This window comes from Palaemon carinicauda, chromosome 19, assembly GCF_036898095.1.
Source record: "Palaemon carinicauda isolate YSFRI2023 chromosome 19, ASM3689809v2, whole genome shotgun sequence".
Lineage (NCBI taxonomy): Eukaryota > Metazoa > Arthropoda > Malacostraca > Decapoda > Palaemonidae > Palaemon > Palaemon carinicauda.
The window spans coordinates 121,774,403-121,791,545 of record NC_090743.1 but is presented as its reverse complement, the minus strand read 5'-3'; the positions used below and the strand labels follow the sequence as shown (position 1 = coordinate 121,791,545).

The 17,143-nt window shown below is 43.8% G+C and overlaps 1 protein-coding gene across 2 annotated transcripts in view; it reads right to left on the bottom strand.

The window, feature by feature from the left end:
• The window catches only part of LOC137658803 (uncharacterized), a 98,203-nt gene that overhangs the window by 20,529 nt on the left and 60,531 nt on the right, over nt 1-17,143 (bottom strand). For both annotated transcript variants that reach the window (XM_068393853.1, XM_068393854.1), the window contains exons 5-7: nt 10,269-10,342; nt 6,231-6,321; nt 4,110-4,262 (exon numbers count right to left, since the gene is read on the bottom strand). In XM_068393853.1, the coding sequence (XP_068249954.1) occupies nt 4,110-4,262; nt 6,231-6,321; nt 10,269-10,342 (318 nt within the window). The remainder of the gene's footprint in view (nt 1-4,109; nt 4,263-6,230; nt 6,322-10,268; nt 10,343-17,143) is intronic.

Below are 17,143 nucleotides of genomic sequence, written 5' to 3'. Positions count from 1 at the left end.
GTCCCGCCATGCTTGCCAAGATCGTTTGAGGCATCCCCCCACCTGAGGCGTCGGCAGGAGTAGGGGGCTTCCCCTCCAATCTGAACGCCCTCTCCTGGAGCCCGAGTAGGAGGGTCTGAAGGCTAACTGTGGAGTCGATGCTCCTCTACGGGGGGCAAGGCAAGGGAAAGATATGTGTGCCAACTTCAACATCCAACGGGCGTATGGAGCCGAAGAGGCACTGGGCAAAGGTGCAAAGGTGCGGGGGGGGGGGCCTCTCTCTCTCTCTCTCTCTCTCCAGCGGCCACTGAGGCAGGCACTGGAGAGGCAATAGCCCTGTTCTACCCGCTAGGGGGGGAACCACTTTGCCTTCGTCACGGATGGAGCCATCAGGAATGGGGGTAGCCGTCATGGGTCTACCCCCTCCCGAGGAAATCCGTGGGGTTTATAAACCCTGCCATGTCAGCGGCCGCCTCCGATGCTTGGATGGGGCTGGCCGGGACGATGGCACGGCTGGCTCCATCATGGATGGAGCCGCCGGGACGGCGGTAGCCGTCATGGGTGTGTCAGCGGCCACCTCCAATGTTTGGATGGGGCTGGCCGGGACATTGGAGTGGCTAGCTCCATCACGGATGGAGCCACCGGGACGGAGGTAGCCGTCGTGGGTCTACCCCCTCCCGGGGAATCCGTGGGGTGTGAGTACCCTGATATACCAGCCGGGTCGCTGGACGGATGGAGCTCCTGCGGAGATCCATGGAGCCGCAGGCTTCCCCGTGCTGGCTGGTTGGTTTCTTCGTTCAGGGCGGGCCATCGAAGAACCGGAGGCCGGGACAAGGCTGCCAGTCCGAAGGGGCGACTCTCTACGCTGGGCGGGAGAAGTCGGAACCTTCGCGGGCTTATGCCTGTCGACCGAGACCTGGTGGGATGACTTCCGTCGATGATCGGGTCTGCTGGAGGAGACGTACTGTGAGGATGGCGAAGGAGCTCTAGGAAGCCAGCCAGTGAGGGCCTCTGCTGCACGGGGGTATCTACCAACCTGCTGAGGGCCGAGAGCCAGTCCTCATCCGTCGCGGGCTTCGGTTTGTCCAGCCTGTGGTGCCGTCTGATGAGGGCTAGTACTTTTCTGTACGGGGGGGCCTCGTCCGCTGAGAAGGAGCACCCACGACGGGGGGGCCCCGCTTCGGGTGAAGGCATCCTTTGTCGTGGTACGACTTCGGCGGTTCTGTATGGAGGACGGGTATAGCCGCTGGGACGGAGGCCTCCGTCCTGGACTTGTCTCTCCCCATGGCGGACCAAGCTGCTGCGGGCTTCCTCGTGGCTGCTGGTTGTTTTTCACGTTCTGGCCGGCCTGTCGAAGTCTTGGAGGCTGGGACACGGCTGCCAGACCGAAAGGGCGACTCTCCGCTGGGCGGAAGGAGTCGGAACCTTCCCGGACTTATGCCGGTCTGCCAGAGCCTGCTGTAAGGGGCGTACTTCGGAGTGGGAGAACGAGCCCTTGGGAGCCAGCCAGAGGTACCCGGAACTGCTGAAGCTCCCAGTGGTGTCTGCGTGGGATGGCGACACGCACTCATTTCTCCCTAGGGGACGACTTCTTCTGTGCCTCCTTCTGAGAGATCCTCCGACGGGGGCACTGACACATGTGACGGGGGTACTCCGACGGAGAAGCTCGCACGTGGGGGAGTCCTGGACCGACGCTCTCGCGGGTGTCCCCGTCGAAAGACTCGCATCGCCGTTGGGACGGGGGCCTCCGTCCTGGGTCCAACATCTCTTCGGAGGTTCTTGTATCTGCGGGCCTGCCCGTCGAGGAAAGCCGAGGGCTGCGCTCGTGACGAGCTAGGTGGTCTTTGGAGGTCAGGAATCGGCTGCCAGACCAAAGGAGCGACTCTCTCCGCTGGGCGGATGGAGTCGGAACCTTCGCGGTCTTACGCCTGTCGACTGGAACCTGCCATGATGAGTCCCTCCATTGGGTGCCGCTGCTGCCGGAGGAGTATCTATCCGGGGAGCTCGCCCTTGGACGCCAACTTGAAGGGCCAGGCGCCGCAGCTAGCTCCAGCAGCCTGTCGCAGTGAACCATCACCCACTCACTGCTCTCGGGGGAAACCCACGCAATGGGGTCTGGCGGCGGGGAAGGCTCCTTCTCGGCGGCGCCCTCGGCTGCAGAAGTGACTGAAAAACACGCCAAAGAGGCTGGAGAAGAATTAGGGACATTTTCCCCCACAAGGGGTCATCAGAGGAGACGTGGCCTGCTTGCACTAGGACTCCGTCTCCCGTACACACTCCCGCCCCTCCCTCAGGCCCCTCACTCGTCTGGAACGACCCCACAACCCCACTATCCTGTAGATCAGACTCTTGGACCGCAACGGACTTACCTCGTCCCCTACTCTGGGTAGGGGAGGGTGGTAGGGAAGCTCGGTCAGACGAGACGCCCGGCGAAGCAAGGGAGGAAGGGACGCTCGGCTTCTTAGGCGACATCTTCGTCGCCTACTTCTTCTTGGTGCTATACCGCACCCACTCAGACTCCTGCGGAAGAGCAATGGGCCTCTTCCCCACAACTGACTTACCTCGTCCCCTACTCTGGGTAGGGGAAGGTGGCTGAGAAGCTCTATCCGACGAGGCATCGGGAGAAGTAAGCGGCGAGGAGAGGCTCGGCTTCCTATGTGACCTCTTGGACGCCTTCTTCTTGGTGCCGAAGCGCACCCACTGCACCTCGTTCCAGGACTCGCACTCCGGACACGTGGCTGTAGGAGAACATAAGCTGCCCCTACACGACGAACACAGAGGAGAAGGGTAGGAAAGGGTATAGAATGAACACAATGGGTCCACGTGGGGACCGCATGAGACACAAAGGGGGTCGGGGCCACAAAGGGTCGCACTGGGTAAGGAGAGAGCGTCGAGATGTTATCGCGACGCGACCAGAGAACTTACTGGAGATCAAGACCTGAGCAAGCATGCTCTCTGACCCGGGATTAGCCTTAGGGTGCGTATCACTCCACCTGAGGTTACCCCTCATAGAAAACAGGACTAGGGTAAACTACACAAAACTCTGGTCGGTTGGAAGGAGATCTCAGATACTCCTAAGAAAGTAATTAGAGGTAAGTACTCCGTTTTGGAACAAATCACAATTGCATTCACTTTCTGTAATAGTAAAAGAGAAAGAAAAAAGTTTACAGAGGTGACAATACATAATTGCCAATGGCCGAAACAAAAGTGAAGTCTTGGGCATGGAGAGGGGGCCTGGATAACTACACGCTATCCAAGATTTAACAACCGCCTACAGCTTGTGCTGAAACAGTATCCCTAATAAAGGACAAGGGTTTGTATGCAGCGTATGAACAAATAATTTAACTGCTATAAGACAAATTTTGTCAGAGGCTATTCAAGTGGTATAAGTAATAATGACCCAATCAATAGCTGGAAGGATAACATTCGGTGGTTTCAAAGAATGTCTACTTCTTGAAGTACCATTTTATCATAAGTTTACAAGATAAGACCCATTAAAAAACATCATCTAGAATAATAAGATAATCCCAACAAAGGACAATTTCTCAGGCATTAATTCTACACTGATCATCAATGTTTAGAGTTTGAATTTTATTTTGGATTCTCCTAAGGGCAAAATGTTTTCTAGAATCTAGGCCACAACTGATTAAATGAGGAATGGCAAATAATGGTGCTTCTCTGTGCTTTGATAAAGCTGTATCACAATATATCGTATTTATACTGTACTTCCTAATAAAAGTTCAACTTACAATTCTGATTACAATAGACTTAGTCATCAAAACGAAATACGGTTGTAAGTTCAAAACAATAAAGGATATTTTTTTACCTTATGACAATCAAACCTGAAGTGTGAATATCAACAATATCAGCTGGACAAAGTAGTAAGATGTTACCTAAACTTTTTCACTAATACTACATAAATTTATATACATCCCATAAAAATTACAGGACACAAACCCAATATCATCAATAACAATGTGGTAGCCTGCTTGAAATGTCATTGTTTTGCAATCTGTTTGAGAGGGAATTTGGGCACTGGTCATATGAAAATATAATTAACCTCTAGATCATTGTCCTGCCCTTAACACTTCCAATCATGAGTGACCTTTAAAAGAAAAATAAAGACTTACTTTGTAATTGTTATCTTGATCATGCAGAACCAGAAGGCACAAATACACAAGCCAAGCAGAACACCGACAATGGCAGGTCCAGTTATTTCTACCTGGCGCTTCTCAATAACTCCACAATCACAGATTTCAGCTGTTTTGTTGTAACTGCAAGGCCTGAGGAAGAAACATATATATTACCCTTACAAAACAGGAAAACATAGACAATAAACATAAAAAGGAATTTGTTCATTGTATGGAACACTGGAGGAAGAGGAGGACTAGGAGATAGGCAAAGAAGGAAGAGGTGGACTTGGAGATAGGTTAAGGAGGAAAAGGAGGACTAGGCCAAAGGCAAAGGAAGAAGATGAGAACTAGGAGGATAAGCAAAGGAGGAAGAGGTGGACTAGGAGATAGATAAAGGAGTAAGAGAGGGCTAAGACAAAGGCAAAGGATGAAGAGGAGAACTTGGAGATAGACAAAGAAGGAAGAAGAGGACTAGGAGATAGGCAAAGGAGGATGAGGAAGACTAGGGCAAAGGCAAACGAGGAGGAGGAAAACCAGGAGATAGGCAAAGAAGGAAGATGAGGACTGAGAGATAGGCAAAGGAGGAAGAGGAGGACTAGGAAATAGGATAAGGAGGAAGAGACAGGCTAGTTGAAAGGCAAAGGAGAAAGATAATTTTTAACAGTCAGACAGAAACATAGGTTTACCCACTCTACAAAAAACTGCCTCATCACCCTAGCTTTCGCATTAGCCTTCCACATCCCCGTAAGCTTCTTCTTTAGCACTTTGTGGGACTTGAAGGCTCGAGGACTCTCCGAATGATACAACAGTAGGGGCTTAACCTTACAATCTCCACTGGCATTGGCACACAGTGCAAGGGTAAACCCTTCCTTCATAGGCTTATGTCTGGGAAGCTTCTCTTCCACCATGATATAGGTCCATAGAGGCATTTTTTCCAAAAGAGCCCAGTTTTTTCTCAGTTGAAGACTTTCTGGGGAATGTAGCCTTCCTGGAGAGTCAACTGGTCGAATTTCTTAACAAAGGCTTTGGCCACTTTCATGTCCGAACTGGCAGCCTCCCCATGCCGCAACACCGAATGAACGCCAGTCCGTCTCCTGAATTTTGCAAACCACCCGTGTGAAACCTTGAACTCTGGGGGTGCCTGCTGCGATGTCCCTTCTGCATCGTCTTTGGCCTGAGCACACACAAGATCACCAAAAATGGCACTGGACTTGCGGGAGATTATCGTCTTGGTGATTGTGTCTCCAGCGATTTCCTTGTCCTTAATCTAAAGGAGATGAAGTCTTGCCATCTCATCATGGACATGGCTCCTCTTGCTCATAAAAATAGTCAAGCCCTTAGAAGGTGTTGCTGTTTTGATGGTTTCCTTCTGCTTAAGGATGGTGCCTATCGACGATGGATTTCGGCCATATTCCTTAGCAATCCCAATCAACCACATGCGAACCTCATACTTCTTGATTATCTCCAGCTTCGTCTCCATAGAAAGCATCCTCTTCTTATTTACCTGAAGATCAGTAACATTTTTGAGACCTACGGCTAATAATGTATGAGCTGAAAAACGCAACACGATACAGTACAGTAAACAAGAGCACGAACATGAAATCACTAACACGAATTCAAGCTGAACGATAGTGCTGCCAAAACGAAATGGTTGAGGAACATCAATACATAGATGCATGATGGGATAAATGCTAACCAATAGGAGAGCAGGATCTTACGGCAGTAACTAACATCAGAATAGGGAGATAACCAATGGGAGAGAGGGATGATGATGGTGAGTTTACGGTTTGGTGGGGAGCGAATTTTAAAATTATTCTCGGAGCTGGGTGAATCTCATACTGTATTTCATTTCGTATCACAAATTTTTTGTTTACAGAAACTTTCGTATCAATAGGTATCACTGTACTCATACCAAGGTGGACTTTAAGAAAGAGACAGGAGAGATTCTCTGAAAAAAATTACACAAATCTAAATTAGAATCTAATTTCATCTACTGTTCCTGAAACTGATCTCTCAATAAACAATTAAATTGTATCCTTTCAACACCGTTAACCTAATAACAAATGATCTTGACAAAGTCAGAAAGAAGGAAAATGGAAATATACTTCTTTAACTTACCAAGGGCAATCACACTGATAATTGCTGCATTCCAGTCCCGAAATACAATCTGATTCCTTGAGGCAGTACTCTCCAGGTCTGACACGGTACTCTGAATAACAAAACAAATGATGAAGAAAATCCAGGTCTCACACGGTACTCTGAATAACAAATCAAATGATGAAGAAAATCCAGGTCTCACACGGTACTCTGAATAACAAAACAAATGATGAAGAAAATCCAGGTCTGACCCAGTACTCTGAATAACAAAACAAATGATGAAGAAAATCCAGGTCTCACACGGTACTCTGAATAACAAATCAAATGATGAAGAAAATCCAGGTCTCACACGGTACTCTGAATAACAAATCAAATGATGAAGAAAATCCAGGTCTCACACGGTACTCTGAATAACAAATCAAATGATGAAGAAAATCCAGGTCTCACACGGTACTCTGAATAACAAAACAAATGATGAAGAAAATCCAGGTCTCACACGGTACTCTGAATAACAAATCAAATGATGAAGAAAATCCAGGTCTCACACGGTACTCTGAATAACAAAACAAATGATGAAGAAAATCCAGGTCTGACCCAGTACTCTGAATAACAAATCAAATGATGAAGAAAATCCAGGTCTGACCCAGTACTCTGAATAACAAAACAAATGATGAAGAAAATCCAGGTCTGACCCAGTACTCTGAATAACAAAACAAATGATGAAAATCCAGGTCTCACACGGTACTCTGAATAACAAATCAAATGATGAAGAAAATCCAGGTCTCACACGGTACTCTGAATAACAAAACAAATGATGAAGAAAATCCAGGTCTCACACGGTACTCTGAATAACAAATCAAATGATGAAGAAAATCCAGGTCTCACACGGTACTCTGAATAACAAAACAAATGATGAAGAAAATCCAGGTCTCACACGGTACTCTGAATAACAAATCAAATGATGAAGAAAATCCAGGTCTCACACGGTACTCTGAATAACAAAACAAATGATGAAGAAAATCCAGGTCTGACCCAGTACTCTGAATAACAAATCAAATGATGAAGAAAATCCAGGTCTGACCCAGTACTCTGAATAACAAAACAAATGATGAAGAAAATCCAGGTCTCACACGGTACTCTGAATAACAAATCAAATGATGAAGAAAATCCAGGTCTGACACGGTACTCTGAATAACAAAACAAATGATGAAGAAAATCCAGGTCTGACCCAGTACTCTGAATAACAAAACAAATGATGAAGAAAATCCAGGTCTCACACGGTACTCTGAATAACAAAACAAATGATGAAGAAAATCCAGGTCTCACACGGTACTCTGAATAACAAAACAAATGATGAAGAAAATCCAGGTCTGACCCAGTACTCTGAATAACAAAACAAATGATGAAGAAAATCCAGGTCTCACACGGTACTCTGAATAACAAAACAAATGATGAAGAAAATCCAGGTCTGACCCAGTACTCTGAATAACAAATCAAATGATGAAGAAAATCCAGGTCTGACCCAGTACTCTGAATAACAAAACAAATGATGAAGAAAATCCAGGTCTCACACGGTACTCTGAATAACAAAACAAATGATGAAGAAAATCCAGGTCTGACCCAGTACTCTGAATAACAAAACAAATGATGAAGAAAATCCAGGTCTGACCCAGTACTCTGAATAACAAAACAAATGATGAAGAAAATCCAGGTCTGACCCAGTACTCTGAATAACAAATCAAATGATGAAGGAAATCCAGGTCTCACACGGTACTCTGAATAACAAAACAAATGATGAAGAAAATCCAGGTCTGACCCAGTACTCTGAATAACAAATCAAATGATGAAGAAAATCCAGGTCTGACCCAGTACTCTGAATAACAAAACAAATGATGAAGAAAATCCAGGTCTCACACGGTACTCTGAATAACAAAACAAATGATGAAGAAAATCCAGGTCTCACACGGTACTCTGAATAACAAAACAAATGATGAAGAAAATCCAGGTCTGACCCAGTACTCTGAATAACAAAACAAATGATGAAGAAAATCCAGGTCTGACCCAGTACTCTGAATAACAAATCAAATGATGAAGAAAATCCAGGTCTGACACGGTACTCTGAATAACAAATCAAATGATGAAGAAAATCCAGGTCTGACACGGTACTCTGAATAACAAAACAAATGATGAAGAAAATCCAGGTCTGACACGGTACTCTGAATAACAAAACAAATGATGAAGAAAATCCAGGTCTGACACGGTACTCTGAATAACAAAACAAATGATGAAGAAAATCCAGGTCTGACCCAGTACTCTGAATAACAAAACAAATGATGAAGAAAATCCAGGTCTGACACGGTACTCTGAATAACAAAACAAATGATGAAGAAAATCCAGGTCTGACCCAGTACTCTGAATAACAAAACAAATGATGAAGAAAATCCAGGTCTGACACGGTACTCTGAATAACAAAACAAATGATGAAGAAAATCCAGGTCTGACCCAGTACTCTGAATAACAAAACAAAATCCAGGTCTGACCCAGTACTCTGAATAACAAAACAAATGATGAGGAAAATCCAGGTCTGACCCGGTACTCTGAATAACAAAACAAATGATGAAGAAAATCCAGGTCCGACCCGGTACTCTGAATAACAAAACAAATGATGAAGAAAATCCAGGTCCGACCCGGTACTCTGAATAACAAAACAAATGATGAAGAAAATCCAGGTCCGACCCGGTACTCTGAATAACAAAACAAATGATGAAGAAAATCCAGGTCCGACCCGGTACTCTGAATAACAAAACAAATGATGAAGAAAATCCAGGTCCGACCCGGTACTCTGAATAACAAAACAAATGATGAAGAAAATCCAGGTCCGACCCGGTACTCTGAATAACAAAACAAATGATGAAGAAAATCCAGGTCCGACCCGGTACTCTGAATAACAAAACAAATGATGAAGAAAATCCAGGTCCGACCCGGTACTCTGAATAACAAAACAAATGATGAAGAAAATCCAGGTCCGACCCGGTACTCTGAATAACAAAACAAATGATGAAGAAAATCCAGGTCCGACCCAGTACTCTGAATAACAAAACAAATGATGAAGAAAATCCAGGTCCGACCCAGTACTCTGAATAACAAAACAAATGATGAAGAAAATCCAAAACAAATGATGAAGAAAATCCAGGTCTGACCCAGTACTCTGAATAACAAAACAAATGATGAAGAAAATCCAGGTCTGACCCGGTACTCTGAATAACAAAACAAATGATGAAGAAAATCCAGGTCTGACCCGGTACTCTGAATAACAAAACAAATGATGAAGAAAATCCAGGTCTGACCCGGTACTCTGAATAACAAAACAAATGATGAAGAAAATCCAGGTCTGACACGGTACTCTGAATAACAAATCAAATGATGAAGAAAATCCAGGTCTGACACGGTACTCTGAATAACAAAACAAATGATGAAGAAATAAATCTAACAGTAAAATAAAAAATAAAATATTCAGAACACAGGGAACTAAAATGAAGATCATACTGTAGTTTTGTTCATATTCTAGAACCATAAAACTTCCATCTTACTGATTCACTAAAGAAATGAACTGAAACAAAATTAGCCAATCTTTCATTCCCGACACAAACATTTGGTCTTTCACCTGATAATCACTAGCAACTTCCAGCTATGAACTAATCCTCTACACAAGATTCAGTGATCAAGACTAAAACCTTGATTAAATGAAGCGCTGGTTATAACTATGTACAGTATTATGTGGTTGATGTTCCTCCCGTGCACCATCTACCTCCCTCCTCCTTCATTGTGACACCTAGTTGGGTTAGAAGGAGAGGGAGAAATATTTTTCATTTTTTAATTATAGCTCAAGAAGATGGTGCCTTTAAGATTTTAACATGATGACTTCAAGGTAATATTAATTTAAATAGTCTATTAATTTGTTTACTATATATTCATAATTACTTCCCCAAAATTTGTTTTATTAAGTAATGGCAAAAGACAACTCTCACACAACCAGCTTTGACACATGAAACTACTTACCAGTCAAATTATGAGCCTTCATATAATCTGCCTTAGGCTCACATTTTTTGCTGGTAACATTGGCAAAATGCGATCTGAAATGACAAAAGAAAGTACTAAGAATAAGAGAGCTTATACTTGAATAAGAGTTATTACAAAACACTGGCTGTAAAAATAAAATTAAAATTTCTTTTCTGACTTTTCCTTTTCTGTGAGACAAAGGTTATATAACAATAGGACTGGATTCATTTCACTAAAAAGAGTATAAACATGTCAAATTTAAAGTAATTTGTATTTTTTCCTACCGATACAAACCTTGAGCTCTTTATTAGGGAATATACTTTCGAGTTGGAAAACTAGCCATAAGACTTTTAGTAAGGTGTAACTACCTCACTGCTTGTTAGCGAGGAGTAGGAGGGGTAGTACCTGCTACCTTACTCACACACACACCTGTGTTCTATTATCACTTTTGCTTGCAGGCAGGACTTAGAGGGAGTTAGGTGATGGCAAGCCAAATTTGTATAAAGAGCTTTAGGTTTGTATCGTTAGGAAAAATACAAATTACTTTAAACTTGTCATTTATTTCGACACTAAATACAAACCTTTTTGCTCTTTATTAGGGAAGACTCACCCTGTACGTGAGTGGAAGTTCTAACCTACTGGCTGGCTTTTGACCCCCGGGGGTTTCCTCGTACGTGCTCTGCACGTATAAGGGACAAAACCCTGACACCTCGCTGAACTCTATTTGCAATATTATTATTACTACTAGCCAAAGAGAAAAAGAAGAAGTTTTGGAAAGAAGTGAAGAGAGTAAGGAAGGCTGGTTCAATAATTGAAGAGACAGTGAAAGATGGAAATGGAGGGTTGTTAAAAGGAGAGGAGGCAAGGAAAAGGTGGGCGGAATATTTTAAAAGTTTACTGAATGTTGAGGATAATAGGGAGGCAGATATAATTGCTGTTGCAGGTGTTGAGGTGCCGGTGATGGGAGATGAGAATGAGAGAGAGATTACAAGAGAGGAAGTGAGGAGAGCACTAGATGAAACGAGAGTAGGAAAAGCATCTGGTATGGATGGTGTGAGAGCTGAGATGTTGAAGGAAGGGGGCGTGACTGTACTTGAATGGTTGATGAGATTGTTTAATATGTGTTTTGTGTTGTCAATGGTACCAGTAGATTGGGTTTGTGCATGTATTGTACCACTATATAAGGGTAAGGGAGATGTGCATGAGTGTTGTAATTCAAGAGGTATTAGTCTGATGAGTGTAGTTGGAAAACTGTATGGTAGAGCACTGATTAATAGGATTAAGGATAAAACAGAGAATGCAATCTTAGATGTACAGGGTGGTTTTAGAAGAGGTAGAGGTTGTATGAATCAGATTTTTACAGTTAGGCAGATATACGAGAAATATTTAGCAAAGGGTAAGGAGGTGTATGTTGCGTTTATAGATCTGGAGAAAGCGTATGATAGAATTGATAGGGAAGCAATGTGGAATGTGAAGAGGTTATATGGACTTGGTGGAAGGTTGTTGCAAGCAGTGAAAAGTTTCTACAAAGATAGTAAAGCATGTGTTAGGATAGGAAATGAAGTGAGCGATTGGTTTTCGGTGAGAGTGGGGCTGAGACAGGGATGTGTGATGTCGACATGGTTGTTCAACTTGTATGTTGATGGAGTGGTGAGAGAGGTGAATGCTCAAGCACTTGGACGAGGATTGAAACTGGTAAACGAGAATGACCATGAATGGGACGTAAATCAATTGTTGTTTGCGGATGATACTGTACTGGTTGCAGACGCGGAAGAGAAGCTTGGCCGATTAGTCACAGAATTTGGAAGGGTGTGTGAGAGAAGGAAGTTGAGAGTTAATGTGGTTAAGAGTAAGGTTATGAGATGTACGAGAAGGGAAGGTGGTGCAAGGTTGAATGTCATGTTGAATGGAGAGTTACTTGAGGAGGTGGATAAGTTTAAGTACTTGGGGTCTGTTGTTGCAGCAAATGGTGAAGTGGAAGCAGATGTACGTCAGAGAGTGAATGAAGGATGCAAAGTGTTGGGGGGCAGTTAAGGGAGTAGTAAAAAATAGAGGGTTGGGCATGAATGTAAAGAGAGTTCTATATGAGAAAGTGATTGTACCAACTATGATGTATGGATCGGAGTTGTGGGGAATGAAAGTGACGGAGAGACAGAAATTGAATGTGTTTGAGATGAAGTGTCTAAGGAGTATGGCTGGTGTATCTCGAGTAGATAGGATTAGGAACAAAGTAGTGAGGGTGAGAACGGGTGTAAAAAATGAGTTAGCAGCTAAAGTGGATATGAATGTGTTGAGGTGGTTTGGCCAAGTTGAGAGAATAGCTAATTGCTGTCTGCTAAAAAAGGTGATGAATGCAAGAATTGATGGGAAAAGTACAAGAGGAAGGCTAAGGTTTGGGTGGATGGGTGGAGTGAAGAAAGCTCTAGGTGATAGGATAGATGTGAGAGAGGCAAGAGAGAGTGCTAGAAATAGGAATGAATGGCAAGCGATTGTGACGCAGTTCCGGTAGGCCCTGCTGCCTCCTTCGGTGCCTTGGATGACCGCGGAGGTAGCAGCAGTAGGGGATTCAGCGTTATGAAGCTTCATCTGTGGTGCATAACGGGGGAGGGTGGGCTGTGGCACCCTAGCAGTACCAGCCGAACTCGGTTGAGTCCCTTGTCAGGCTGGGAGGAACGTAGAGAGTAAAAGTCCCCTTTTAGTTTCATTTTTTTGATGTCGGCTACCCCCCAAAATTGGGGGAAGTGCCTTGGTGTATGTATGTATTACTAGCCAAGCTACAACCCTAGTTGGAAAAGCAAGATGCTATAAGCCCAAGGACTCCAATAGAGAAAAATAGCCCAGTGAGCAACGGAAATAAGGAAATAAATGAATGATGAGAACAAATTAACAATAAATCATTCTAAAAACAGTAACAACGTCAAAACAGACATGTCTTATATAAACTATTAACAACGTCAAAACAGATATGTCATATATAAACTACAAAAAAACTCATGTCAGCCTGGTCAACATAAAAACATTTGCTGCAACTTTGAACTTGTGAAGTTCTACTGATTCAACTACCCGATTAGGAAGATCATTTCACAACTTGGTCACACCTGGAATAAAACTTCTAGAATACTATGTAGTATTGAGCCTCATGATGGAGAAGGCCTGGCTATTAGAATTAACTGCCTGTCTAGTATTACAAACAGGATAGAATTGTCCAGGGAGATCTGAATGTAAAGGATGGTCAGATTTATGAAAATCTTATGCAATATACATAATGAACTAATTGAACGACGGTGCCAAAGATTAATATCTAGATCAGGAATAAGAAATTTAATAGACCATAAGTTTCTGTCCAACAAATTAAGATCAGAATCAGCAGCTGAACACCAGACAGGAGAACAATACTCAAATCAAGGTAGAATGAAAGAATTAAAACACTTCTTCCAAATAGATTGATCACCGAAAATCTTAAGACTTTCTCAATAAGCCAATTTTTTGTGCCACTGAAGAAGACACAGACCTAATGAGTTTCTCAAAAGTAAAGTTGCTGTTGAGAATCACACCTAAAATTTTAAGAGTCATACAAATTTAAAGAAACATTATCAATACTGAGATCCGGATGTTGAGGAACCAGCGTCCTTGACCTACTTACAATCATAGTTTGAGTTTTGTTAGGATTCAACTTCATACCCCATAATTTGCACCATGCACTAATTTTAGCTAAATCTCTATTAAGGGATTCAGCAACCCCAGATCTACATTCAGGAGATGGAATTGATGCAAAGAGAGTAGCATCACCTGCATATGCAACAAGCTTGTTTTCCAGGCCAAACCACATGTCATGTGTATATAGTATGAAAAGTAATGGGCCAAGAACACTACCCTGTGGACCACCAGATATCACAATTCCTATACTCACTATGGTACCCATCAACAACAACTCTTCAAGATCTTTTACTTAAAAAATCAATAATAATGCTAAGAAACGACCCATCCACTCTCAACTGTTTGTGTTCGAAAACAAGGGCCTCATGATTTACACGGTCAAAGGCAGCACTAAAATCAAGGCCAATCATACGAACTTCCTGACCACAATCAGGGGATTTCTGTACAGCATTGGAGATTGTAAGAAGGGCATCACATGCTCCAAGGCCTTTACGAAAACCAAATTGCAAATTAGAGAATAGATGATAACCTTCAGCAAATCTATTAACACGTTTTGCCAGAAGACGTTCAAAAACTTTAGATAATATGGGAGTTATGGAAACTGGGTGGTAATCAGCTGGACTTGAGCTACCACACACACATTTAAATAGAGGAGTAACATTACCAATTCTCCAACAAGTGCTAAAAGCTCCTCTTCTTGCTAACTTGCGTAAAATAACAGATTTAGAGGTAAGAAATCTGCAGTCCTTATAAAAATAAAGGAAAAATACCCTTTGGGTCTACACCTCCATAAGCATCAAGGTCCATCAACAGAACTTTAATTTCACGAGATCGAAAAGCTAAACTAGTTAGTTTAGCCTTCGGAAAACAGGAATGAGGAAGTTCAAGTTTATCATTGCTCTGTTTACTGTCAAAAACATCAGCCAAAAGGGTTGCCTTTTCCTTTGGACAGTGAGTGACTGGGCCATCTGGTTTAAATAAAGGAGCAACTGTTGCATCTACACCAAAGAGTGCAGATTTAAGGGTAGACCCCAATTTATGTTCCTGAGTTGTACCAGAAAGGGTTTCTTTTAAGGTTAAAATGTATTCCTTTTCAGTTGAGGCATAAACTCTCTGAGCAAAAGCTCGAAGCTGAGTATAGTTATTCCAGGTCAAATCTGATCTGTTACCCTTCACACACTTTAGTGGCCTGAGGAATCTGCGTGATTGTGTGATACTAGCAGTATGACTAGTCTAGGTGAGAATTCTCCAAAATGTAGCAATCTTTGAACCAACCATAGATGTTATCTAATCCCACTTTGCCAGGGGGTATGGGGATGCAACATATATATCTCTATACCAGGTTACACAAGGGAAATAGTTTTACCTGCAGACAGAGTACTGTAGATGCTGTTCCTCAGAGAGGGGAAGATGAAAGAAAGAGCCAGTCATACTTGTAATTCATCCCAGACTTAATCCCTGGTAACCTCTGCTCTCCACCATTTGCTACTTGTCCTTCAAGGAGCCTGAGGTGTTTAAATCATGTTGTGTAGCCACCACGGGGCCAATAGAGAATGTCTCCATGTTCCTGTGGGTCACGTCATGCAGGTACTGGGCGGTGAAGGCCGTTTGACGTTTCCACACATCCACTTGTAGGACCTGCACCACATAGTAGTTCTTGCACGACCCTAACATCATGAGGTCTAGGTCTCCTCGTCTGAAGATAAGGCTCAGGATTCAATGACCGGTCTATGACCTCGTGAATCCAGGCAGAGATCGTGATCTTGGTCATCATTTTCTTGACCTTCCCTGTACTGACTAAGAGTGCTGCTAATCAGGAGTGAGCTCATGCAGTTCTTTTGAGATTGTACCTGAAGCTCCTCACTGGACGAAGACTCCCAATCTGGAAGGGCTCGAATCTGGAATCTGTTGCCGCCGGATTTTGGGTCTGAAGACACTCAAGAACAATGTTGAGTATTACCTGTTCCCAACCATGGAATGGGAGACGTCGATATCATATGAAATGGCGCATCGTTCATCAATTCTTTTGGCTGGGGTCAGGGCGAGCAGGAAAGTTATTCCAAGTGTTTGGTGAAGAACTAATGTCTGACTCAGCGGCACCAAGGGTGCTCCTTCTGAGATCATAATGCGCTGCCCATGTTCCACTTAGGTGGTCTAACCTCTGGCAGAGGGGAGGTACACTGGAGACCCCGTATGAGAACAGATATATCCAATAGAGGAAATCCCCTTTCTGTCAAAGGCTAGGCTTAAAACTGAGCGGTAGCCTTTGACCATTAAGACAGAGAGGAACTCCTCCCCGAAGATTCAAAGGTATTACGCTATCACTGGCGTAGAGGTATCGAGGGAGGCAATACCCTTCCATTACCTGCACCGCAGAAGGCTACTTGCTTTGCCTGGTAGACTTCAGTTGATGAACTCCTTCATTCCCGTGTGATTGTCTTTGAAGATCGTGACGTGGAAAGAGGTACCATAGGACCTTTGAGAACAGATGTAGAAGGTCAAAAAACATTCTGCCTAGTGACACCTTGTGGCTAAGAGGGTCACATCGATGGGCCTGGATACCCTTCTTTGTTGAGTGATCTTCTACTAGGTCAACCAGAGGGGAGAGGGGAAATGCAACGACATTAAGCTGGCCCCTGTTGTTGGATGGCCACTAGCCAAATGTTTGAGGAAAAAGGTACAGGTGAGCAATACCGCGAAAGCTTGTCGATCAGAGACGTGATGGACAGGTCTACTGTCAGTGAAACCTATGAAGTTGGGACTCTGGTGGGCACTTGAAGATCCACAGACCACTCAGAGCTGACTATCCGAGTCAAACTCAGATTGTAGGCCAGAACATCTCCCTTGTCTGAATAGAGCAAGGTTGCAAGGGTGCTGAGTAGTCTTCATCTACATTAGCATTTCCCCAACTAGTTGGCATAGGTGCTGTAAAGAGGAACTTCCTTGTTTGTTTGGATATAAGCCACTCCCATGGTGTTGTCGTTCATCAACATCATGGAGTGTCCTAAAGGAACTGTTGGAACTGCTAGAGTGAAGGAACGGTTGGAGGGTCAAAAAATTGCCCTCATTCCAGGAGGTTCATGTGGCAATGATATTAGGAATCAGACCAGAGTTCGCAGCCATGTAATGCCATATGTGTGGCCCCCTTTTCTTGAAGCTTCTTAGAAGCGCATCGAATTGGGGGGCGGGGGGGTGTATGTGTGTGTGGAAGATCTAAC